Source organism: Oreochromis niloticus, linkage group LG6 (assembly GCF_001858045.2).
Source record: "Oreochromis niloticus isolate F11D_XX linkage group LG6, O_niloticus_UMD_NMBU, whole genome shotgun sequence".
In the NCBI taxonomy this organism is placed as follows: domain Eukaryota; kingdom Metazoa; phylum Chordata; class Actinopteri; order Cichliformes; family Cichlidae; genus Oreochromis; species Oreochromis niloticus.
Genome location: NC_031971.2, coordinates 14,345,119 through 14,370,077, shown reverse-complemented (window position 1 = coordinate 14,370,077; position 24,959 = coordinate 14,345,119). Strand labels below are relative to the sequence as shown.

The window sequence follows — 24,959 nt, the reverse complement described above, 5'->3', positions numbered from 1 at the left end:
CGATCATCTCGGCAGAGTTCCATTAATCAGGCCTTTGAAAGACACACGGCAGCCTGCATTTAAAGTGCGCAGGCGAAATATGAGAGCAGGAGAAAAAAAACTGTGAGGATGAGGAGTATGAAGAGTAAACTTTAGCAGGGGGGTCTCGTGGTGCTATCGGTTAATCTGCTGTTATTTTCTTAATTAGGCAGTCAAATCAATGGAGAAAATGTCAGAAACAAAATCTCAGATGTCTTACTTTGCATGACTTGTGACTCTAAAACCTGATATATTCAACTTAAATTACAATTTTATATTTTAATAAGTTTTATAAAGCTGTGTCTTTCTACGTGAAACATCCCCCAAAAGATTAATAGATTATCTGAAAAGTTGCAGATTTGTTCTGTGGCTCCTGATTCACCCTTTCTCTCTGCTGTACTTCATACTGAAAAAACATCAGTGAGGAACAAGTCTATGAATGTGTTTTTTTTTAAACATCCCTTAAATATCCTCAAAACCAAAAAGAAATATTTGTATTTATGTTTACTATTATTATTACTACTCTGACAACCCTTTTTTAATGAGATGGCTCATGAAAAGGTACCAGGGCGTGCTTGTGTGTTTGGAACTGGGTTGACCCACTTATTTTCAACATCATTAACAAACAATAGCCTAATTGCTACTCTTTGTATAGAAAGCCGGCACTCTCTCAAACTATAGATGAGCGTGGACGCCAGGGGCAATCAGTATGTATGATCTAACAGAATACAAACAGAGAGAGGGATTACTGCCTGCAGTGTCTGTTATACTATTTTATATTAATTCACTGAGTTACAATCGTGTGTAAGTATTAACAGATTTTACAAAAATAAGAAGCATTATGGGAAAATCTACATTTTGGATACATTAAACACTTTAAATCCAGTGCACTTGAGCATTCATGGAAAAACTAGTGATTTTTCTGAAAGAGATCCAGGTAATATGAATGATTCTTCAAAAATAATCATGAATGGCTTCCCGAGATAAAACCAGCGAGCGACCGCAAAGGCATGAATGAACGCGCTCGATAACTAGGACGCTTCCTTAGCCGTGAAGTTGCTCTTCCACTGCTCGACCACGGAGCGACAGCATTTCTCCCTCGAAATAAAAGCGCTCCTCTGCGAACTGTTTGGTCACATGCTGCGATGGTTTGAAGTGGCGGCTTCATGTCACACATGCGTACCGACAAAGTGAATGGCACACGGGCGCAGAAGTGACACCGAGGCGACCAGAGAGAGGGGGAGGCTGCCAGAGCTGATCCGCGGTAGTTGGGCAGAGCTCACTTTGGGCGAGAGGAGAAAGAAGAAGAGGAGGAAGAAGGAGCAGCAGCGGCGCGTGGAGGGGATGAAGATGAACCCCGCGGGAGGTTATAGGATCCCACCACCACCACCAGCAGCAGCAGCAACGACTCCGAGACCCGGGCTCTAGGAGTGCAGGGTGAATTTGGCACAGTTGAGAAAGTTCGGCGACTGTAGCTGTACAATGGTTATCAATGGGTCTCACCTGAACAGCTCCTCACCAGACCCCGCTGACACCGTCCTGAACCGCCCGCCGTGGGTTGCCACAACTTTGGGGTGCTTCCTCATCTTCACTACGGTCGTTGACATCCTGGGCAACCTCCTGGTCATCTTCTCCGTTTATCGGAACAAAAAGCTCAGGAACGCAGGTGAGCCCGGGGAAAGTATGCGCGCGAGGCGCCAGAGCGCCAGAGCGGCGCGCGCATGATTACTCAGCTAGGTTTGGGGAAAAAAGAAAAAAAAAGCGAAACAAAAACTCTGGTTAGCCATTTGCAAAGTGACAACGATAACAGTTTTAGCTGAAAAAACGTGCTTACTAATTACAGCTCGTTTCCAAGTGTGTTATTGTTTTGTTTATAGCCACTAAATTATTTTAAGTGACAGAAACGTGTCATATTTTGTTTTGCCATTTTAACGGTTGTCATTTTCTTCTTTTGGTTTTGTTTGTTTGACCAGCGAGCTGATAATTAGAAATCCGAGCCAGCGTAAAGATGCTTGCGCTCGCGACAAGCTTGTCGCACAGTAGGCTGAAGGCACAATCCATGTTTTTCTTCTTTCCCCCCCTCTTGTATTACTGACATCAGTATTTTTGCTTTGATATTTATTCCAGTGTTATTCCTTTGCCTTACAGAGGCCAGTTGTACCAAATAGTCACACACATCAACTCGCCATAGCCTACTTTCGGAGCTGATATGATTTTACTGTGAAGTACGCGTCAGCTAAGCAGCCTCTGAGGAGAGCGAAGCGGAGAGAAACATTATAGCGATTATTGACAGTGTGAAGCGACGGGGAAAGCCCATCACTCGTCCCAGCACTGCTCGCACTAATGTTTTCCAGGCTTCTCCTTTATCGCCGTTATTCCAGCCATATTTAACTCAGTTTAATAAACGATAATATCAGCCAAAATGTTATGATATTACCAGTCCGATGATGGAACTTTAGTCATATCTGTGTGGGCTTTTTATATACACGATCGACCGGGAATGCAATTATGATTTCGGCTGAGGATTAAATTGTGCGCCCCCGAGTTTGAAGGAGATTGACACAGCGGTGTTTGCCTTGCTCAGCGGAGGTGGTAAAACGCTCATAATTTAATAGTCGGAGGACAGAGCGCTGCTGAGAAAACCCAAGAGGCTCCTGTCATGCTCAGGTCTGCGCGCATTAGCTGGCAGCTACGCGTACCAAGGTTGTCATCATTTGGAGGCTGTAGTTGGGTGATTTGCTAAACACACTCCTGACTTTACAATTCCGCGTACTGCAGAAATGTTAGGGTCAGAATAGATTTCCATCATGTGGATCGAGACCCTCGGGAAGACCCTATGGGATGTACAAGGATATACAGGCTCTCCTTACTTTGAGAAAGCGCGCAGAAACCTCTGCTACAGCTGGATTAGAGCTGCTCACAACACAGTCGTTCTGAGGTGGATTTAGTCTCTCAGGCTGAAAATACATCTGTGCGATTTTGTAAGCCTCTCCGCTGCATGATATGTGGGACAAAGTGCGAGACAAGAGAGGAGATAAATTTAGGAAACAGCATCTTTTGAAGTTGCTCCATTAATTACAGCTAATTGCATGTAAGGAGGTCATAATGAACTTGCAGGAATTCGACCAAGCATGCAGCTGATTTATGTCGCTTCAAAGCTTTAATGTTGCACACCAGCTTGAATGACACATATTTTTCAGCTATGTTTTCCGTTTTCCATCCGTCATCCCTCCTCTAAGAAAAGTCTGACACGTGAATCTCCAGAGGAAGTTAGAGGAAGGATCATCAGCTTAATTGCGCTTTGCAAATCCTTCCCATGAATGCAAACAAGGCCTCTGGAAGCTAGTGACGTGGTTCCCCAAAGTTCATGCCTCCGAAGCCCCTTTGCTACTTTTCCATTCAACTTTCAAAGACGTGCATGACTAACTTAAGCTGCTTTCAATTTTATGTTCAAAGCCCACTGGCAAATTGTGTGCAAATTGGCAGACATATTGATTCAGACAAAAGCTTTTGCAGTCATACTTTAATCAGCATTTTTATTATTGGACCTTATCCGTGGGAATTTGAATCAGAAATGACTGTTTGACCACATATTCTACTGACCATCTCTTAGGGAAGTGCTTTAATGGCTTTAAAGTGCTTTAATATATATGTATATATATATATATATGTATGTATATATATATATATAGATAGATAGATAGATATAAGTGGGAATTAATTTTTCTATGGCACAAACTAAATGCTGTTAGAAACTGCACAGCAGTTCGGCATCCGGGGGATAAATCAAATAACAAGTAATGAAATATACTCAGTGGAGAACCTGGCAGGCAATGCTGTCACATATTGCAGGCAGCAGCAGGACTGCTGCCTCTGCATGGCCAAACCCTCCGTCAGCGCATGAAATGGCCAGAGAGTGAGCGAACGTGAAGCCAGCAACACATGGTGAGCGCTTTGAGCTGCGTGGCTGGATGCAGAATCAATGCTGTGAGCTCTACTCAATGCCAATAAATCATCTTAACTGTACCTGTTTTCCGGTAGATGAAGGAAATTCTGAACAGGAATATAAATAAGGCAACAAGGAAGTGTCTCAAATGACATTTTTGGCAGATTCTCACAAAAAAGTGGAGCAATAGCTCATGGAATATAATCTGTGATGGTTTTTATGTTGCTTTTTCTTAATAAGAACAAAAATGAAAACTTGACGCTGTGCCTTGCAGTTCCTTTCCTTCCTAAATAATGTGGCACAAGACTCAGGGCTTCTCAGTTTTTGAAGATGAGCCATGTATATTTTTTATTTTACAAAAGACAATGAGATGGTTTGGCATTCTGTGAAAACAGGTTCATACCCAAAGTTTTAAGCATAATGGAACAGTGGAAATGGAGCAGACCTCGTTGCCTCAGAGCGGCATCATGTGTTTTTAGTAAGCAGCTTCTTGAGTTTGTGAATGGAAATAAAAGATAAGTGTAGCGCCTGGAAATGTTCTCAAAGGTGTCATTTATGTCCCAGTGTTTTGCTTCCTTCATACTGATCTCAAGACATAACAACAAGTTCAGCAAAACAGGCAAGTTAAGACAGTGATTTAGTACTGTACACAGTCTGAAGTGACAAGTGTACTGATAGCTCGGTGTGCTGGTTTGTGCTGCTGCATAATAAACCAAAGAGCTCCACATTGGAGCAGGGCTGTCTGCGTTGGAGCGTGACGTAGTGTTTATCCTTTTTCAGCGTTGCGTGACTTGGCCGCGTGCCCGCAGAATGTTATTTCTGATCGTTTATTACCCCTCGAGTATCTCTTACAGTATTATTGGTCTCAGTGTAATGAATATTTCCAGGAATTATGCAGAATTAGGGGTATTTGCAAGTGTCTCGAATGAAAATGAATGTTTTAGGTTTCTAAATATCCATTGGCTTTGTTGGGAGATTCTAAATTGGCTCATCACTGTGGAGCTTAATAAAGAGATCATCTCCTTCTGTAGATGGTATACAGTAGATGTTGATTTCGCAGCTTCCTGTTTTGCTTTCATCAGCGCTAAAGCCATTTGAAACACTTGTTTTATGAGAAGCTGAAGTCTTTTATACCGAGCTTCAGTGGGGCTGCACACATCTCTGTATGATTACACTGAGGAATAACAACTGTCTTCTGTTTAACTTGATATTTAAGAAGAAAGTTAATGAAATCATTTGCACATTCCTTTTGTATTATTGGAAAAAAAACAACCTTTCTTTGTTAATCGTAAAGGTTTGTGTAAGGATTTTTTTACTGACATGAAATAAGAGATTGCTCTGTGAATCTAAAAGATGGATCTAGCTGATGTGAAGTTACCCCCTGATTTTTAAAGTCTTGATCTGTGGATTAATTTTTTAAAGTCTCACGAACAGGGGCTGGCCCAAAGCATGTTAACTTTTCAATCACAATCAGATTGAAACCGATTTATCTCTAGGGTTGGTAACAAAGTAACAAAGAGACGCAAGAAACACCCTTTAACAATGAGTGACGACATTGCATAATTTTTCCACCAGGGGGCATTCTGCAACACACGTGTTCAGAATGCCACAAGTAAAACAACCAGCTGATCCATACAGAGTGTAAACAAGTAAGCAAATAAGTACACACAGTTATCTGTTCATATTTTGCATTTCGGAAAGAAAAATAATTATCACCCTTCATTTAGTTACATTTATAAATGTAACTAAATGAAGGGTAATTTCAATCCTTCTTTTTCAGTAAGCTCCTGTCAGTGATAACACACTTCCTAATTCAAAGAGTGAATCTACTAAAGCAAGGTACCAGCAGCAGCATTATAGTGCAACAGTAGTGGCACAGCAGTATATACAGTATATCCCCTATTTCACCTGGAAAATTTAAGCAATAGTAAACATAACTGTTTAACAATTTAATTTAGCAATAATGTTAAATGAAAGCAACCTAACCCCCTAACTTTTCAGAAGTCTTTACATTATTGTCACATATTAAAAACAAAAAATGTTTTAATCTTTGGTCACTAACTAATGAGTTGCATTGATGACATTAAACGTTGGATGTCTAGAATTTATTTTCAGAACTGAACAGAAGCAAGACAGACACATTTATTGTTGGTCCAAAAAGTCCAAAAGGTTGTTTCATATTTATTATCTCTTTTTCTGATACACAGTAAGAATGTCAGATAACCTGGCATCATTTTCGACAGTGATCTCTCGTAAAAACCACGTAAACAATCTATAAAAAGTTTGAAAATTCTTATCTCAAACTGAAAAATTGGTCTATGCCTTCAAGGGTGATTAGACTACTGCAACACTCTATTTGTTGGATTGTCCAACTCATCAGTGGGACAACTTCGGCTTTGAAGATATTCCATTTGAACATGCTTTCTTAGTACTGAAGTCAGTTTGGCTCACACTGGCTCCCAGTTTAACACAAAATTACCTTTAAAATCTTTCTATTAGTTCATAAAGCTCTCAGTAGTCCCCCCCCAGCACATCTCTGACTTGCTCTGTGTCTATAATCCAACTAGACTTCTCAGGTCATCAGGTGCAGCTCTTTTAACAGTTCCCAGAATTAAATCTAAGTGTGCTGAGGGGGCTTTCACTCACTATGGTCCTGTTCCTTGGAACAAACTGCCTGCTGACCTAAGGTCAGTTACATCCGTGCATACATTTATAAACAGGCTCAAAAGGTTTCTGTTCAACAGCTCAACAGCTGATTATGTATGTGTATGTGTGTGTGTTAACCTATATTTTAATTCTTTGTAAAGTTTTAATTTCCTATCTTAAGATTTTCTTTCCATAAAGTTCAGACATCCTCAGCATGACTCCAAAGAATATCATCTTCTCATTTCATGCTGTGCTTTGGAACCATCTGCACCACCTCCTGCTTGAATGGCTGTGGTTACTATTTATTGTACTCTCTGTAACTACACATTCTCTGCATGACCAAACACAGCCAGGCTAAAAAAAACCAAAAAAAACCCCTGATGTGTAAAATCTAGATGTTGAGTTTAAAAAAACTGAAAAGATGTACCTGAAAAGAGTCCAGGCATTGTACAGCCACACTGCATAATGCATCCACTCCCAGCAGCAGTAGACTATCGATATCGGGTGCCTGTATCATGTGTTCCCACCTCTGATGACAAGGCTGCCTCTTTGCAAACCCTGCTCAGCCCCTTTTGGCTTACACAGTCACTGAGGGACAGGATCTAGGAAAACATTCAACTGTGGCTTGGAAGTTAAGCCATTCATATGCTGCTGGGTCCACACATTGTTTTGCTTCCTGCTAACTCATCATCTAATGTTTTATCATAGAAACTGTAGGTTCAAATAGGAAACATTTTCATTTTGAGTACAAAGTACAAAGCAAAGTACTGTGAACTCCTTGTTTCAGTAGTAAAAGTTTTTAGTTCACATTCCTTCTAATGAAAAGACTAAAGATTATCTCACCAGAAAGTTGTACTGCTGGTTTATGTGGTGTCAGATGAAAGCTTTTAATGTGAAGTAGTTGCCTTAGGATATTGTGCTTGTAATAGCATTAGTGTAACTTATTACTGCTCTGTAAGAACACTAAACAGGGTGGCTGATCATCAAGATAAAATTAAAAAGCATTGCTGCTGGATAGATGGAAAAACAAACTAAACCACACAAGCAGTAAACTACCACATCGCTTCTTGTTTAGTGACTACTTACCTACAGGGTAGTGATTACTTACCTGAACAGTAAGGTGGGTAACCACTAAACACAATTGCTGAACATTCAGTATGCTTACCATTAAAAGTGTGTGATTTTCATGAAAATGTACTTTAAATCCCAAACATGCATGGAGGGAATCTCTGAAGTTTCACTTTAATCTGTCAGGGATTTCATGCTCTTTGAAGAGCAAAGCAGAGGTCAAGTGGGCTTCATAGTTTTAGTTATTAAAAGAGCCATAATAACTTGAAAGATCAGAGACTACGTGTGCTCCCAAGTCCTTGACATAAGAGGTATTTTATGTCTTTTGCCAAGATGTAATCAGATTATATCCTATGAAAATAAACATGTTAGTCATTCACATCCTCCATGCTGCTCATATTAAATTAAACACTTGTCCTGAATTTAATACCGTCCCGAGTATTCATCCCACAGATCGTTATCATTTGAAGAAAACCATGAACTAATGCTAATACTGCCTGTTTAGTTCAGGCCCATATTTGGCTGATAATTGGCCGATGGTGTAGAAGCCAGAGCTGCTTGCTGGGTTTGTTAGTTTCTGTGATGATGGCTGTGATAAGCATCGGCACGGCACGCTACGGCGGAAAGTTTCAGCAGGTAAAAAACACAGATAAACCGGAGACACGTAACGGAGGGGAGGCCGCGACTTTGCAGTTAATTTATAGTTTTCCCAAGCTGAATAAGTGAACATCGAGTGGGAGAGGATAAAGATCTGCTCCTTTTACTCACGAGGCACTTAACTCACAGGTATAGATTAGTTAATGTCCCTCCTGTCGGCCAAGACACGGAAATAAAGGAGCGCCTGCCAGCGCGCCCTGGGGCTGCTTTGCACTTGATAACTTCAGCGCTGACTGCTCCTTTTAATCCTCCCACGTGTCCTGAAACATGTAAAATACTTTATATGTTTTTCACTAATTAAGCAGATCTACTTTGTACAGATTTCCCACCAGAGAGCTTTTGCGCCTCTCATAAGGATTTAAACTCAAACATTAGATCACACGCAGATCTAATTAGGCAGCAGATATGTGCATGGGCTCTGGTTCCGGTGCTGGGATTGTGGGGGATGATGCTATCATTGTTTGTGTTGCCAACCTTGTCTGGCTTGTTTGCCGCAGCTTTTCGTTGTTAGACGAGGGTGAGTGAGTGAGAGAGAGAGGGGTTCAACAGTGCATGATGGTAGAGTTAATGACGAGGAGGCTTTTGCACAAACCGGACGCACAGTGAAAGAGAAGGAGGTTTATGTTAGTTTGCTGCTGGTGTGGGTTGGTTAATGCTCTCCTAACATTATTAGCAACAATCATGGGAAAATTGTTCTGTGACTCTCTTTTTTTTTTGTTTCAGTGTGACTGGATTATTTCAGTCTTAGTAGGTGCCACATTGTCCTGCTGGGCTTAAGCCTCCTTCCAGGCTCTGAGAAAGAAAACTTGACCCAGCAAGCACTCATATGACTTAGTCTGCTCTTTACTGGGGCCAGCATCTGCACGATTTCATGATTTTCTAATATGTCCTGGATTGCCTGACTGCACGAGCCCTGCCAGGAGAAATCCATTCTGAATATACAAGAATATACAAGAAATGCATTTGCATTCCCCCACCCCCTTATTTTTTTCTTTAAGAAAGCTGTGGGTTTTTTTCTCTCTTTACTGGTTTACATTCTGCACAGCATTTCACATTCTCCTCACCAGGTTTTTGTGCCTGAGTCTCATCTGAGTCTCCCATCACTGTCTTTGTACTCCACCGCCACCACCTCCTCCTCCTCCTCCTCCCGAGCGTACTCACCCTCAAACACGCACAGTACACTCATTTTTTTTCTTTTCACTTAAATTTCACCTTCCAGGCTTCATATTCCATGACACCCTGTCTGTTTGCATCACTTTGATCCAACACCCCCACCGTTCTCTAAGGACGCTATGTTGTCAGACCCCGTACCTGTAGAGGAATTCTGCCAATAGCACTTTGCATCAAGCCAGTCAGGCAACAAGACGGTTATCACACAAACCCTGCAGATACCAGATTATGTAATGGCCAATGTTGTTATTGACGCGGTCGAATTTAACAAAAAATGGGCGTCCGGTGTGTGATCTCCTCTGTCGCGTTCTGTATGCATATACTCACAGGGGAAAGCACGTTTTAGCTTCAAAAGGAACAAATAATGAGTCTATAAATACATATAGAAGAGAGCTTATTTTCAGTCATCCACTCTACCCACCATTCACTGTTCCAGCTTTCCCTCTCTCCCTCTTTCCATGCTTCCCTGTGCTATTTTTAATCATTTACAATATTATACAGTGAAAAACGTCTCTCTGCTTGATAGAAGCCCAGCATGACACACATGGGAAGCTCGGGGCAGTGAGAAAGAAGTAAAATCTAATGCTCATCCAACGGGAACTCTGCATAACACATGCCATACTGTAGAGTGCCTACAGTAGAGCGTTAACTGTTTGATTACGCACACACATTTGAGGTCCAGCAGGTTAGAGATGCAAGCTGGTATCAGGAAGGGTGCCAGTTTGAATCCCAGCTGAGAGAATCAGAAGAGGCGGAACAGGGACGCGAGAGGCACTCTTATCTGTGCTCAAGGTGCCCTTGAATGAAACACTTGGTCGAACGTTACTAGTCAGTGGACGACAGTGGAGGACTGTGGTTGAACTCAGCAGCTTCCAGCTGTGAATGCGTCAGACTGTATGACCATTAAAACAGAAAAAAAAAGAAGAAATCTGCAAGCTCAGCTTTCCTCGCATAAAATGTTTAAAAAAAAAGGACAAATGCAGAAACTGACCCCATTATCATCCGTATTGCCGCTCTCTCGTCTCTCTCCCTTTTATCATTAAGGGCGCAGTTTACCCACTGGAGTAACAAGCAAAACAGCTCAATCAAAAAGCCTCATCAGTCTCTCTGAGCCAACAGAGACTGAGTGATTCACTTGAATGACATGTTATGATGATTATTATGGCAGACACATGAATGCCATTTGATGCAGCCCTGTGAACACTGTCCCATTCAGATGTATCAGACCACAGTGTCCTGGTTCAGCAGCCTGGTTTATCACTCAGATGATAGCATCTTCTTGCATGCACAGTGCAGATAAAGCGTTCAGCAGTGAACACACACACACACACACACACACATATATATATATATAATTTTAGTAACAACAAAACAAAGAAGTGACAGAGTTAGTTTCTAAAAATAATCCTGAGGTTAGCGGGTGCATGCTGTCAGATTAAATTAGTAACACCATTCAAACAAAGCCTCGTCTAAAATAGAAAAAAAAACCAAAAAAAAAACGGGTCTTCGGTTTGATATTTTCACTTAATTTTAAAGTAGAAGTGCCACTATTTACAGAGCACGTAGAAACTGGCGGAAAGTGTGTGCTACTTGGAAGACAGTTCAAGAAGATTTTCTTGTAAGCCACACAGGAACAGAGTCGCTTTTATGACTGCTGGAATCTGTGTTTTCTAAGACATTCATGAAGACAGCCGTTTGTTCTTTTTTATTCTGAAGAAGAGGAGAGTCATCCCGAATGTTCTCAGAAGCACTCTGAGAACATTTGCTTTTGCCTGACAGACACAAACATAGTAGCAGTATTAATGTTTCCAAGAAAGGGACTCTTTCTCAATCCTAAAAAAACAAAACAAAGAATGAGATGTGACTTATATAGATGTAGGTCACAGTAAAGTCCCTCGAAGCTCACAGCCCATCGGATACTGGATGCTATAAACTTACAGGAATCTCATAAATGAAGTTATTAAAGCTGTAGTAATGCACCAGTGTATCGATGGCCCTGCTCATGTGTAATATCAGTTATCGACAACATAAATATTTAGAGATACCAGCATAAAGAGCTTAATGATTTTAATCACTCCATTTTTCAACATCAGTATTGGTATTTAGACTGAGAAACCATCATTTTTGACTCCCTGCTGATCATTATCTTAATAATGGGTCAAATGACTGTGTGTAAAAAGTGGAAAAATAGCCACAGAGATTCATAACCCAACTCAGCAGATCGCCCCAGCTGTATTGAGCATATGAAACCACTTTGTTCTGTTTTAAACCAGTTTGTTTGGTTTAGTTCACTCTTGTTTTTTTTTTTACACATTAACGTACATAGAGATAGAAGACTTTGAAAATGTAATGCAAGTTCTTTGGCATTTGGATTTCTTTGCTGCAGTTTGTCATGACCTGTCAGCCATCATGTAGCGCATGGTCAAACGTACTGTTAGCTCCATAGGTTTTTGCACAGTGACATAACCTTTGTACTTTTGCTTCTGTACACCACCACAGCGGAGTTTAAATCAAACAGTCAAGATGTGCTTGAGTTTCTGACTTTCAGTTTTAAATGAAGTGGTTTAACAAAAGTCGTGCATCAACTCTTCAGCAATTACAGCCATTTTATACATCGTTGCCCAGTTTCAGAGGCTCAGGAGGAATTAGGCAACTGAATGACAAGCAGTTTAATTGCAGAGTGAGTCCTGTTCCCTTGTTATTTCATGACAAATGAAGCTCATAAAAGACTGGGAGTTGATTCTGAGTGTTGAAGCTTGTCACTGGAACTCTCAATATAAGGTCCGGAAAACACGAAGGAAGGAAAAACTGAAGGAGGCCATAATTTGGCTGAAAAACCAACGTTAACCTACCAGAGAGACAGCAAAAAAAATTAGGAGTTGCCAAACAACAATCTAGTACAGTCTTAAAAAAATAAATATACTGACCAGCTCAGCAACACCAAAATGCATGAAAGACCATAGAAGTGGTTAGGGTCAGAAGTGACAACTGAAGTGCACGATGACTGACTTACTTCCATCGTCAAGGAAAATAACTTCGCAACATCTTACCTCCAAGAACACTCGGAGGTAGGATTACTGCTGTCAAAGTCTACAGTCAAGTAAATACAGACTGCTTACAACAAGGTGCAAACCATTGGTTATAAAAACAAGAAAGTTAGATTTTTCCAGAAAACTTTGGTGAAAGTAAGGAACAGCTCATCATACAAAGCATGTCACATTATCTGTCAAACATGGTGAGGCAATGTTATGGCACGGGGAATGCATGGCTGTCCCAGGTCACAGGTGTGATGTGACTGCTGATAGAAACACCAGGGCGAATTGTGCAGTGTGCAGGGTGATACTCTCTGCTCAGATTCAGCCAAACGCTGCAAAACCGATCAGACGGTGCAAAAGGATAATGACCCAAAGCAAACTGCAAAAGCAACCCAAGAGTTTCTCAAGGCAAGGAAAAGAGATATTCTGCAATGAGGAAGTCAGTCACCTGATTTTAGGTCAACAGATCATGCTTTTCAGTTACTGAACAATAAACTGAAGGGAGAAAGACTCAAAAACAAGCAGCGACTGAAATTGGCTGCAAGTAATGGCCTTGCAAAACATCTCAAGGCAGGAAACAATATTCGGCAGTGTTCATGGGTTTTAAATATATGTCCTCTTCCAAAGTCTTATGGACCTAACTATATATGAGCATAAGCTGAGACTGTCTGTTCATATATCCGTTAAGGTTACCAGAAACACATGCTCTGTTAGCTCAATGATCCACTTATTTAATACTTGAGGTTGCGTAATCATATTTTGCTATCCAAATACCATTGCTGTCATTGTCTGAGTAAGCACCCACTCAAGGGATTTAATTAATTATATTCACCAATGAATATTACTGTTTTTAGATCTCTAGCACTATAATGGACCTTTGTAATGAAACCAGAGTTGAACTTAGTTTCTCTATTCTCTTTATATAACTGACACGGAGGACTTGAATCCATCTCAGTGACACCTATACCTTGTTTTGCCTACAGAATTACGAGTGATTTTGAAATGGCCCTGTTCTGATAATTATAGCAGAGGTGGACGCTAATTCTCAAGAGACAGATTATGACACATTCTTTGTGGCCCGTCACGTTCACAGAGTAATTAGTTGAGTCGTCCGCTTCCCTCTAATGAGCAGGAGCTTAGTGTGTGAGATTTCTTGGTCACAGTATGCTTTCCTTTAATGACCCATAAACATGCTCTCTGTGATTATTATCTAAATTAGTGTATTTTGTCACACTTTCAGACATGTTCACACATTGCTTGGGTTCATTCCAGCGTACTTTGGGTGTTGTCCAAAAGCAATAGGGAATTACGCAGTAGGAAGTTGGATGTTCACACTGCTAGTGCTCGGTGACCCAATCTAAACCTCACTTTCTCTGGGAATATGAGAATGAACTCATATGGCATGTTGAGGTATGAAGAAATAATCTAATACATTTTATGGAAAACGTTGCGCAGCAATGAAATTGAGAATGCAAATAGATGTGTGCGATATAATAGCGGGTTATGTTTATTAAGGGGGTATTTGCTGGCTTTGCAGTCAACATAATATCTTATGAGTTGTAATTTCATGTAGAAGCAATTCAGTGCCAGATTAGAAAGTTTACTTTTGCTGTGGAAGCTGTTCACCAATTACAGCTGAAGGAGACGAGGAAGGTAGAGAGGAGGCTCAGTGGCCACGCAAATATGGCACGTAGAAAGTGTATTACAGATTTGATTTTCTCTGTTTGTGTTTAGGTGTTAATAACGAATGACATTCGGACAGTTATGGAGATTAACCTGTGGTCCTCCCATTATACTGTGCAGCCAGGATCACCCTGTTTATCTGGACTAAGCGCTAATGAGAGGATGGTGTTTTTGCTGCTACTATAGCTGTGCACAACGAGAGCATGGTAATGATGAGGTCATTAAGGTTGTGATTTGAGAATTTGGTTCCATTTAGAGCTAGCGCCAAGTTGTCTTGTTCCTGAGAATCGTTTAGCTCTGAGTGTTATCGGCTCCTCTGTCAAGGCCTGTGCGAAATGAGGGATTTTGGTTCACTTGTGGGGGAGACTTCAAAACAGGAGAAGCAGAAACACGGTCCCAGAGATAATTGTGTTGGAAAACAATGTCTCACTTAAGCATGCGGCAGGCAAAAAGCAATATCCAGTCCAAAATCCTATTTCCGGACACCCAGTGAATTGAGATTCAAAGATCACTTGTCTGTTAGGTTGTTAGTTTCTTGACTTTATACCAGCGGTCCCCAAACCCCGGGCCACGGACCGGTCCGTGAGTCGTTTGGTACCGGGCCGCGAGAGTTCAGGCTCAGGTGTAAAATTTATAGTTTTCAGGGTTTTTATCGTTAACCTTGTCTTTTCCCGTGTTGTAGTTGTGTCTTTTTTTGAAAGAAACATTTACGCGTTACCATAGCGACCAGAGAGCATTAAGAGACAGAGAGGAGGATGTTACTCTCAACGTTGTTGGTGCATTTCAGGAGGACGCTGCTAATAAAGCTACACGTTTATTATTATATTTACAAAATACCACCGTTTTTGTCTCGATCGTATCATTTTATTTTGTTGTATTTATCCGCGACACCTTAAAGGCCGGTTTGTGAAAGTATTGTCTGACATTAAAACGGTCTGTGGCACAAAAAAGGTTGGGGACCGCTGCTTTATACAGCAGCCAGTTGTTTTGAGTTTTTTTTTTTGTTTGTTTGTTTGTTTGGTTTTTTGCCATGTGTCACTGGAAGGCAGCCTAGCAACAGACCAGACCCAAAAACCAAAGATGATAAAATTTATCTTACTATTTATCTGACTATGACTTTGTTAAGTCATAGTGGACTTGCAAGAACTAACATCTTTTTTTTCACATTATTCAGGAGTAGTTTGTCTCTTGATTATTGTGAGAAATATAAGGTATATATTGGAAGGTAGAGAGCTTGCAACAACACAGAGAAAACCCTAACAATTAAGACGACACCCTATGAGCAATCACTTGTTGGCAGTGGGAAGGAAAAACTCTCTTTTAACAGGAAGAAAGCTCCAGGCTCAGGGAGTGGCAGCCATCTCTTGAGACTGGACTAAAGAAACACTGTGGAACTATAGTCTTGTATCACTGTAGCTGGCATAACAGATTCATTCTTTTTAATTGATTGTAGATTAGTCTTATGCGCCACACATGCAGTATTAACTATTCAGCACTGAGACAGAGAGCAGAGGAGGAGATACTCTCACACTGAGCTGAAATTAAGAGTTCACAACCTTATAGTAAACAACAAAATTTGCAATCCTTTGTATTTGTTAAGCAACTTTATTTTGTTGCTTTTATATGGCAGTAAATCACAATATGAGTCATCTCGTGGCACTCTGTGAAAGTCATTCCTCAAAGGACTTCCCTCTGAGCATGCACTTTGTGCCAGTTACTGGAGACCGACAAATAATTCATACAGTGATACCACACTGAAGGGAAGCAGAGGTAGATTCTTGTCTTAATAACAGATTCATTGTTTGAACTGTGGAACATAAAAATAAATGATGATTCTTTTTGTTTTATAAGAAGTGAAATGTATATTTAGACTAAACGATATAAAACAAACCCAACATCTAATCTAATTAGAGTTTTGTCTCAGCTCAGCTCTCTCGTGTTGAATTCATGTTTGAATTTGAACGTGTGGACGACTTAACAATGGACCATGAAATTATTCCTGGTTTTAAACATTTAGGAAATGTTTAAAAAACTACATTTGATGGAAAAGAGATTTTTGCCATATGGATTGTGGCACATACTTTTCTTCTCTGATGGGAAAGTTACACAAACTTGAGATGCGTAATACATCAATAAAGGCAGGGTGATAATGTTGCCAGAGATGATGATGAGCTGCTTTGCCGCTGAGGGTTGAAAAGATATTTAGAGAGTTGTCCATCAAATTGTTGTAAAAGCAGAATATTAGACTCAGTTTTCCTCATCTTTTCTAATCAGCTTTCACGTGCAGGAGTTAGTTGTCCTGTGCTCAGCGTCGAACGCAGTAGCATCAGATCCTAAATGAGTAACTGATCATTCATTTATTATCTTTGTTGATTAATTCCACGTATAATTTTGCTGATGTGGTTCAAACTGTAGTCCTGAAAGTTGAGGTGAACATTAGGAATTAAACATCTGTGTCTATGCATAGATTTCTCACTCACTGAGGTCTGATCTGCACGTGTTCATTATTGAGGGGCTGAAATGTTGTGTAGTCAACATACATATGTTACGACTGCATACATATATTTACATGCATGCATTTTTTAAAATAAATATTTTACCCACTTAGGGACTGCAAAACTAGATGTTATGCAGTGTTTCAAGCTGATGTAAGTACGATGTTTGCTCTTTTTCAGCTCTCTATAACTGTAAGCTGAATGATGCTACAACAAGGAGGCTCAAGGGAACTGCAGAATCATGTGATGACTCTTGGTGGATTTCTCTTTCCACTCAAATGCTTTTACATTACACATTATCTTAGCAGTTGTTCCCATAAAAGACAGTGAATGGTGCAGCTGTAAACACTGTAAAAACCAAATAATTCAGAGTTTAATAACTTTTTTAAACCATTTTAACCTTATAGACTAAATAATTATTTCCTTTCTTGAAAAAATAATTGAGAGATTATATTATTCATTTGCTTATTTATAGTCAAAAGCAATAGGGCCATTTTTTTTCAACTATTTTAAAGGAATGATGTGTTCTGATGGTACTAATTGTGTTTGTGTCTTTCTATCACCAGCTTGTTGATGTCATTGTGGCTGAATAATTGTGTGTGTGTGAAACACACAGACTGGATGAGAGAGGGTTTAGATGACAAGCATGGGTGAGTGATTGATGTTTGTCTCCCAGCTGCTCTGTGTGTTTAAACACAATGCTTATTTTTCTTATGTATTTACTGTTGGTTCGCACAGCATCCTTCCACACACAGATACAGTTTCTGTGTGCATATGCTCCTGCGATTGTTTACACACATAGACCCACACACAGACATTGCTAAGTATGATGGGAAAGGCTGAACAGGACAAAAGGTTGTGGGACACTTGAATATGAAAAAATAATAGTGACTTTAAAAAAAGACAGTGGCTTTTGATACTGGGATTATTGAGAAGATGACCTTTTGGCTGCTCTTTATATGTCTTAACTTTTACATTAAGTAAGTATTACTAAGGCTATTAAAAGTTATTAACCGTAGCAATAACATAGTTAATCTTTTCAAAGCCTTTAAACTTCGTGGTATGCAAGTCTGCAAACAAGGTCAAAAGATGGGGTTCATAAAATGCAGGAAGAATGGCATAAGGAGATTACGTTACGCAGTTTCAGGTCAATTGGGGTGAGCTGGAATGATGGAAATAACTGCTGCACAAACTAATCATATATAATAAAGCTCAACAGATGCTGAAGCTCTGGTCTGACCTCGATTTTCCATGGGAACAGGCATGATATATCAAAATATACAAAAGATTTTTTTTGCTGTAGGACAGTTACATAACTCATTACGCTACCATTTCATCACCTAAAGCTGTCATACAGTCTTGTTTCCTGCATATCTTCCTGATGGGAGGCATAACATAAGACAAGGAGTGCGTGCTTTGGATTTTCACTTTTCACAGTTTTAACTTCTTGCCTTTTATCCAGTGCTGTTTTTATAAGGTAGTTTCAGCAATGGGTTAACAGAAAGCAATCAGTGTAATCTTCTTTGAATCTCTGAGGCTTTAAATGCTATGTTTTTGGTGCTGCAAACAGGGCTTGTTAGAGCCTTTTGCTGAAAAGAGCTGCTAGAAAAGTGGACAAAATAAACCAAAATAATGAGCTAAGAAGCTAAACTAACTGCAGACTTGTAGTGTTTCTCAGTTTGGACTCTGGTGCCATTAGTGCACTGCCATGTAGTACATCATGTTTGCTATATACCGACGAGCATAGAGCCTTAATTTTAACAGGGTATCACTGCCTCAGTTTAAACACAGTAAGCTGTATACTTATCTGAAGTTTGACCTTGACATTTACAGCTTGTTGAGCATCTGAACAAACATCTTTTTATAACTCCCACAAACACCAAACAAGCCAGTGTGAGCGCTTTCATACAGTCAAAATACCAAATGTAAGAGCTGAAGTTTTTAACACGAGTGATCGTTTTCTGTGCGCTCACAACTGCAAATGACTTGCTTTACTGATATTGATCAGGGAAGCTGAACATGAAAGTCATCAGACAAGTCAGTGCTGTATGGTTGCATCAAGGTTGTGGAAACAGCCTTTGAAGTACTGGTTTAAACCCCCCCCCCCACTAGATTCATGGTTTCTAATAGGCTACCAAGAGACGAGATCCTGAAATCGTTCAGCAGCAGCTGTGAGAAAGTGGAGCAAACAGCACATACACGCAGAGACAAACACACACAAGCACAAACGCAGCCCAACATCAGCTGTTCAGGATGATAAGCTCTGAACTTCCACCATGTATGAAACTGCCTTCACAACAACTGTAAAATGCATTTAACAGGGAGCTAAAAATAACTTCATCCCCAGGCATAAATATTTACCACAGACTCGTACTGTACTTTATTTAATCACACAGGGAAAAAAAGATTATAGTGGTTAGAATTACTACAATTATAATATAAGAAACATAAAGTGATTCACTGCAACTGCAGGTCATGCTTCCTACTTTGTATGCAGCTTTCCCAAATTTTACAGTGTTCATACAAAGGTGTGTCCTTGGATGTAAGTATAGGTTTTTCTACTTTCCTTAATTGTTTCCTTGAAGTATAAACTACAACTGAAAAATATTCCCTTTGTTTAAAACCCCTGGTTTATGTATGACACTTGGCAGTGCACCTACTCAGTTGTAAATCTTTTCAGTATTTGAGATTTTGTTTACAGCTTATTTTGAATTTTTATATCCCTGTGAAGCTTTAAAACAGTAACTATGCGGATTTACCTGAAGTTGTGCATGACCCCAATAACCTTGAAGCCTGATGAGTGTGCTCATTTCATAATGGGTGGCAGTAACTCCTCATTAAATACTTGGTTTCTAGGGACCTAAATGACATAAATGGGATCAATCCAATCTTCTGACAGGATCAAGCTGCTCGAAAATTGCAAATGGGAATCCAAGGCACCCTGTAATTGCTTGTGTGCATGTGTATGTGTGTGTGTGTGTGTAACTAGGTAAGAGATTTTGTGCAGACTTCTGACACTTAAGTTTTTCAGTTCTTATGGTTGCACCATATAGTTTTTGGAGTATAAGCTGCTTCACAAAGTGGCGTGTTTGCAGATACTTATGAGGCAGAAGTCGAAAGGCATAGGCAGAGGGTGAAGTCGTCTTAACTGATGTTAGCCATTTCTTAAAGCTTTTTTTCCTCCTTGTAGGGTTAAATGAACTCCACTATGTATATCAGAGCCTGTTCAGTCATAACATCATTTCTCCAAAACTGAATATAAAATTATGTCAAGTAGCCCTCTATAAAAGGGACTGAACAGTACTAAACTCTTAAAAGGATGTTACACCTGCCTCTAGACAAGAAAGCCCACCTTATAACAACTCTAATACTGATTATATGTGCCATATTCCAAAGTAAAAAAAATAACATCCTAACTTTTTCTTACAAGTAAGATGATTTTTTCTAGGCTTGTGGTAATGTACAAAATACGAATTGGTTAATTAAAGCTTCCCAATTGATTGTGACAGGACACTGTCATTGGTACATTAGAGGAGTGCCAGGGTTGCACTTCACAGAACCAGTAAACACAGATAACATCCATCTTCAGCCCAGTTTCCCCACATAACAAGAAAGATGCTTGCCATGAAAGTGTTTTACTTCCTCAGAGGGAGAATATACACTTGTTTGTTTACTCATAGTAGTTCATCTCATCTGCATTAATATCACATGGTAAGCTGTCACGTGTCTGGAAAACCTCTATTTAAGAATTCTCTCCTACAAAAAGCAATTAGCTTGCTACTAGCATGCTATACAAATAGCAGTTAGCTTGCTATTGGTAGGAGTGTTGCAAAGGCCTGAAGTCAGGTCAAGACCAAAGCAAGGTCTACCTCACAGACAGATTGATTGTGAAGCAAAATTTGCTTAAAATTTCCTTTACATTTTCTGGTAAGACTCCGGCTTCATGCCAAAATCCAAAGATTGGTGTGAATATGAGTATGAACGATTGTCTCTAGGTGTTGGCCCTGTGATAGACTGCCTATCTGTCCAGGTTCTTCCCCACTTCTCACCTCTTACACCTAGAATAGACCCCAGGATGTTATAGACTAAGATATTAGTGTAACTGCATTAACTTTAGCATCCCACAGTAATATAACACATCATACTAAATAAAGTAATCACACTAAAGTACCAACTTTGTTGTCACTTACAAAAGCTCTTCAATGATCTTCATGGCCGGACAGAAAAATGTGCACTTGCACTACAATCAGTAGTGGAGCAGTCTTTAACTTTTGAGCAGTTAGGGTATGAACATTATTTAAATTTTTATTGCACAAAATGACAAGAAAAGCTCAGCTAAACTGCAAACTGCACCCAGGTGCACTGGTAACAGATCATCGACACGATGCAAACATTAGCAAAGACAACATTCTAACACAAAGCTAGCAGCAAAGGACCCAGAGTGATCTTAAAGCTAATTATATGCTGACCCTAGTTGAGCCCCCAGTCTAATCTTCAAAAGGCAACAAAAGCAGTGATGAGCAGTCGAGCTTGTAGCCGAAATTTCTACCCCCACCTGTTTCTGCTTCTCTATGGGGTGGTTTTCAACTTTCAACTTCCCAGCTTTGTGTTTGTACTTAACACAGAGCTAAAATAAACCTTGTGTATATGTCTATTAAGAATTTGTGTTAGTTTGTGGCACTGCATCCTTGTGTTGACATTGTCAGCTGGTATTGTATGTGATAGTATACGTTGTACAGAGAAACATAATGCATTACTCGTTTTCGTTAATGGCTGAATTATGTCTATCTATTAAGCTTGGGATAAGTGGCCAATGCTATTGCCAGCATTTGTACCTGTGCTGGCTGCGTGGATGGTGACACGTGGTCACATTTATAGCAACATGTTCGAAGAGCACACGCACCTGCGTATATGCATTTTAACATCAATGCATACATTGCTTTATAGCTATTCTCTGCTTCAACATTCTCCATTCACAGCGCCCTTGAAATTAGATGTCAGGTCCCATGAGGATAACAACTGAATCAAATGTAACATACAATAAGAACGTTAGGCTTCAGTTCTTCATTTTAGCTATCTGCCATTTGATAGTCTAAAGCCCTGAGGCTCTTTTCATCACCTCTTGACTCGGAAGAGTTTAGAAGGAGAGTCGAATGTTTCAGCACCCTCCATGTGACCATCTGCAGACAGTACTTCTGTTCATCTATACAGTAGCCTTCTGTCTGCAGAGCTGGATGTGTACACTCCTTACATAAGTGACAGGACTTCTGTTCTCCTTTTTTTTTTAAACAAATGTTGACTTTGAGGAAGTAGAGCTTTATCTGGAAAGTGATAGATGGATTACATTCTGTTTCTGCTCCCAGTTGCGTTGCAGGTGATGAGCATATGAAAGACTGCAGATTTTTTTTTTTTTAGGAGAGGTGGGCACTTGTCTGGTTTTTGGATTTCGCTGTGAGTGAGTGAGTGTCTGAGAGAGATTCAGGGTCAGTTAAGCAGCAGCCACTGTTACACTGTATTCAAATCTTTCCCGTGTGTCCTGGTTGAACTTTATGTCTGTTTCCCTCTATCTGGGTCAACCCATCAGCCCCCTGCCGTGCTCTACACCGGTCTGCCTTTCAGACAGCTACTCTATTAGACTGAAATCACCTGTGAAATACTGAGGAATGACTGAGGGGGGGTTAAAAGGTTTTATGTGGGTGGGATAAGTGAGAACAGTTTGAAAAATCACTTTCCGCCAGATAATTTGTCTTCGTTGTGTGTTCACATATGTGGCAAAGTGTTCTTTGTTCATCTGAATAACAGCTAGTCTTTATTTTGATGGTTGTAATGCTGTGTTGCATGTTGGTTGGGTCTGTTGTGCAAAAAGGTTGTTTTTTTTTTAAACCTTGACTGTAATATTTTATTTTTCATTTTTAGAAATGTTGCTCGTGGGCTGCATGCATTTTTACAAAGTCAGCAAACAGCTTTATCTTCATCAGGGTTATTTTCAACCGTAGCTCTGAATCCAAAAGGACTCCCTGCATTACCTTTCAGATGGATTGATGATGATGATTTTCCTTTTAGTGAACAATCTTCTTTTTGGATTTGTAATGATAACAGTCACCCACCGGACTGTTTGAATGGTAGATTTCATTTAGAAATTGTCCAACAAGTTTAACGAGTTCTTAGAATTTTCCAATTGAGCGCCTTAAATCGCTCAACTGGCAGTTTGCAGAGGTGTGTGCATATGTGAATGTGCATCAATATCACTGTCTTCTGCAAGACTATATCATGTAATCGAAATCTGTGATAATCATATTTAGTATGTTATGGAAAAACCAACACTGAACATTTTGTTGTTGCAAAATTACAGCTCAAAGGTGGCATCATTTAAACAAAATGAAGGGTATGTTACGTTCTTCTTTTGCAGTCTTCTAATTTCATTGATGACCAACTACCGAGTTCAAAGTGCGAGCTATTGCCACAAGGTGCCAGTAATATAGTGACATAGTACTAACACTATATTCAATACAGTGATACAGCATAAGTCAAATGTAAGCTCAAAAGCACTATTTTCCCTGGAAATTTTAAGTAAAAGTATAACATGTTTGCTTTACACTTTAACCTTATTAGTAATTAAACCTTGTAACTCTTTGGGACATTCACAATGGTGTCACAAAATGAAGTATCTTGTACCTGGGTTGAGTTTTTTTAACCAGTTACTCACAGTTCTGCTTTTCCACTGACTGCATCAGTGACTTCCATCCACTGTTTGCTCTTCCTGTCATGTGGAACCAACTAGCAAATGCTCAAGCGATGTTTGGGTGAGTCATTTTTTCACTTTTGGAGTGTTTTTCTCAAGTAGTGAAAATAACAGTTTTCTTGAATAATTTGCAAAGTGTTGCACTTTGGTGGAGGTGTGATCTCTTGTAGCCTAACTACTTCCACATTATTTATGTAGCTCCTTTTATGGGTTTTAAGTCATAATCAGAGGTGATTTAGCACCATTGTGTGTGCTAGGAAACATAAATACATGATGTTGCTGTATCACTGATATTGAAAGACACTTTTTATCATGCAAAAAGTTTTATTGGTGTTGTTGTGGACAGTATAATGTGGCACAGCTCTTGTCTGCATTTTTGTAGCCTGCAGAAACTCTATGCACTGGACAAGAGTTTTGGTGGCATTCTAGTTTCTGTTTGTAGTCCATTTGTAATCCAAGCTTTATTAACCAGTCATTTTTTGTCAAACAGTATCTTAACCCATCAAAATAGAACAAAGCACCACCTTATTGTTATATTCAGCAATACAGAGTGATGTAAACTGGCTGCATGCAGTCAACTTTACCTGCAGAGTGCAAAAGAGGGAGGGCGTTTGCTGAAATGGAAGCTTGAAATTACTGGCTATATTTTGGATGGCTGGAATAAGAGAGTGGATGGATGGATGTTTTGGATTCATAAAGTGGAAGGCAAAGAAGGAATTATTGGCTTTAGAAGCCCTCAGAAACTCACTTTGCTAGTAAGTAGACGCTTGTTGCTTCTACAGCATCTTGCATCCATCCATTTTCTTTGCAGAGTGGCTGGAGTCTATTCCAGCTGTCACAGGGTGAGAGGTGAGGTACACCCTGGACAGATCACCAGCCTCACACAGAGCTAGCACAGATGACCATTCGCTCTCACTTTCACACCTATGGGCAATTTAGATTCACCAATTAACCTAACCTCACAAATTGCATGTCTTTGGACTGTGGGAGGAAGAGAGCTGGAGAGAACCCATGCAGATACGAGGAAAACATACAACCTCCACACAGAAAGGGTGGAAATCCACCATTCGGATGTTGGACTTCCAGGACCTTGTTACAGCGAGGCAACCACCAGGCCACCATGATGGCTTCCTAGAGCATCTTAACCCATCAAAACGAAATGTGCTATCATAGAACCAGCTGTTAAACCTCAGCTGTTAATATTGTCCAGTCCAACTGCCAATTCCTGTTGTGGACAGTATAATCTGGCAAAGCTCGATTCCTGCTCTTCGACACAGTTTTAGAGTTTGTTCTGGACTCTTGACTCTTTATTTATTCAATTTTTATATTCAATTTTCGTACAGTATCGGTTAGTCTTGAGTTCTCTATTGCATTAGTGTTCTTAGTTGTTATTTCATCTTTGTTTCCCATCGTGTCCAGTCTGTCTCTGTCTTGTATCGGTATCCTGTCATTAGTTTTGCCGTGTTTGTTTACCTCCTTTCTCCCCATCATGTCCCCGT

The 24,959-nt window shown here is 40.0% G+C and overlaps 1 protein-coding gene across 2 annotated transcripts in view; it reads left to right on the top strand.

Annotated features, from left to right (window-relative positions):
- Positions 1-893: 893 nt before the first annotated feature.
- mtnr1aa (melatonin receptor 1A a) overlaps positions 894-24,959 on the top strand; it is a 37,741-nt gene continuing 13,675 nt past the window's right edge. Inside the window, exons 1-2 of one of the 2 annotated variants that reach the window (XM_005469804.4) lie at positions 1,547-1,684; positions 17,285-17,368. In XM_005469804.4, the coding sequence (XP_005469861.1) occupies positions 17,356-17,368 (13 nt within the window). In that variant the 5' untranslated portion in view covers positions 1,547-1,684; positions 17,285-17,355. Of the gene's footprint in view, positions 1,685-17,284; positions 17,369-24,959 lie in introns of both variants that reach the window. The other variant, XM_003449697.5, reaches the window with a different exon arrangement.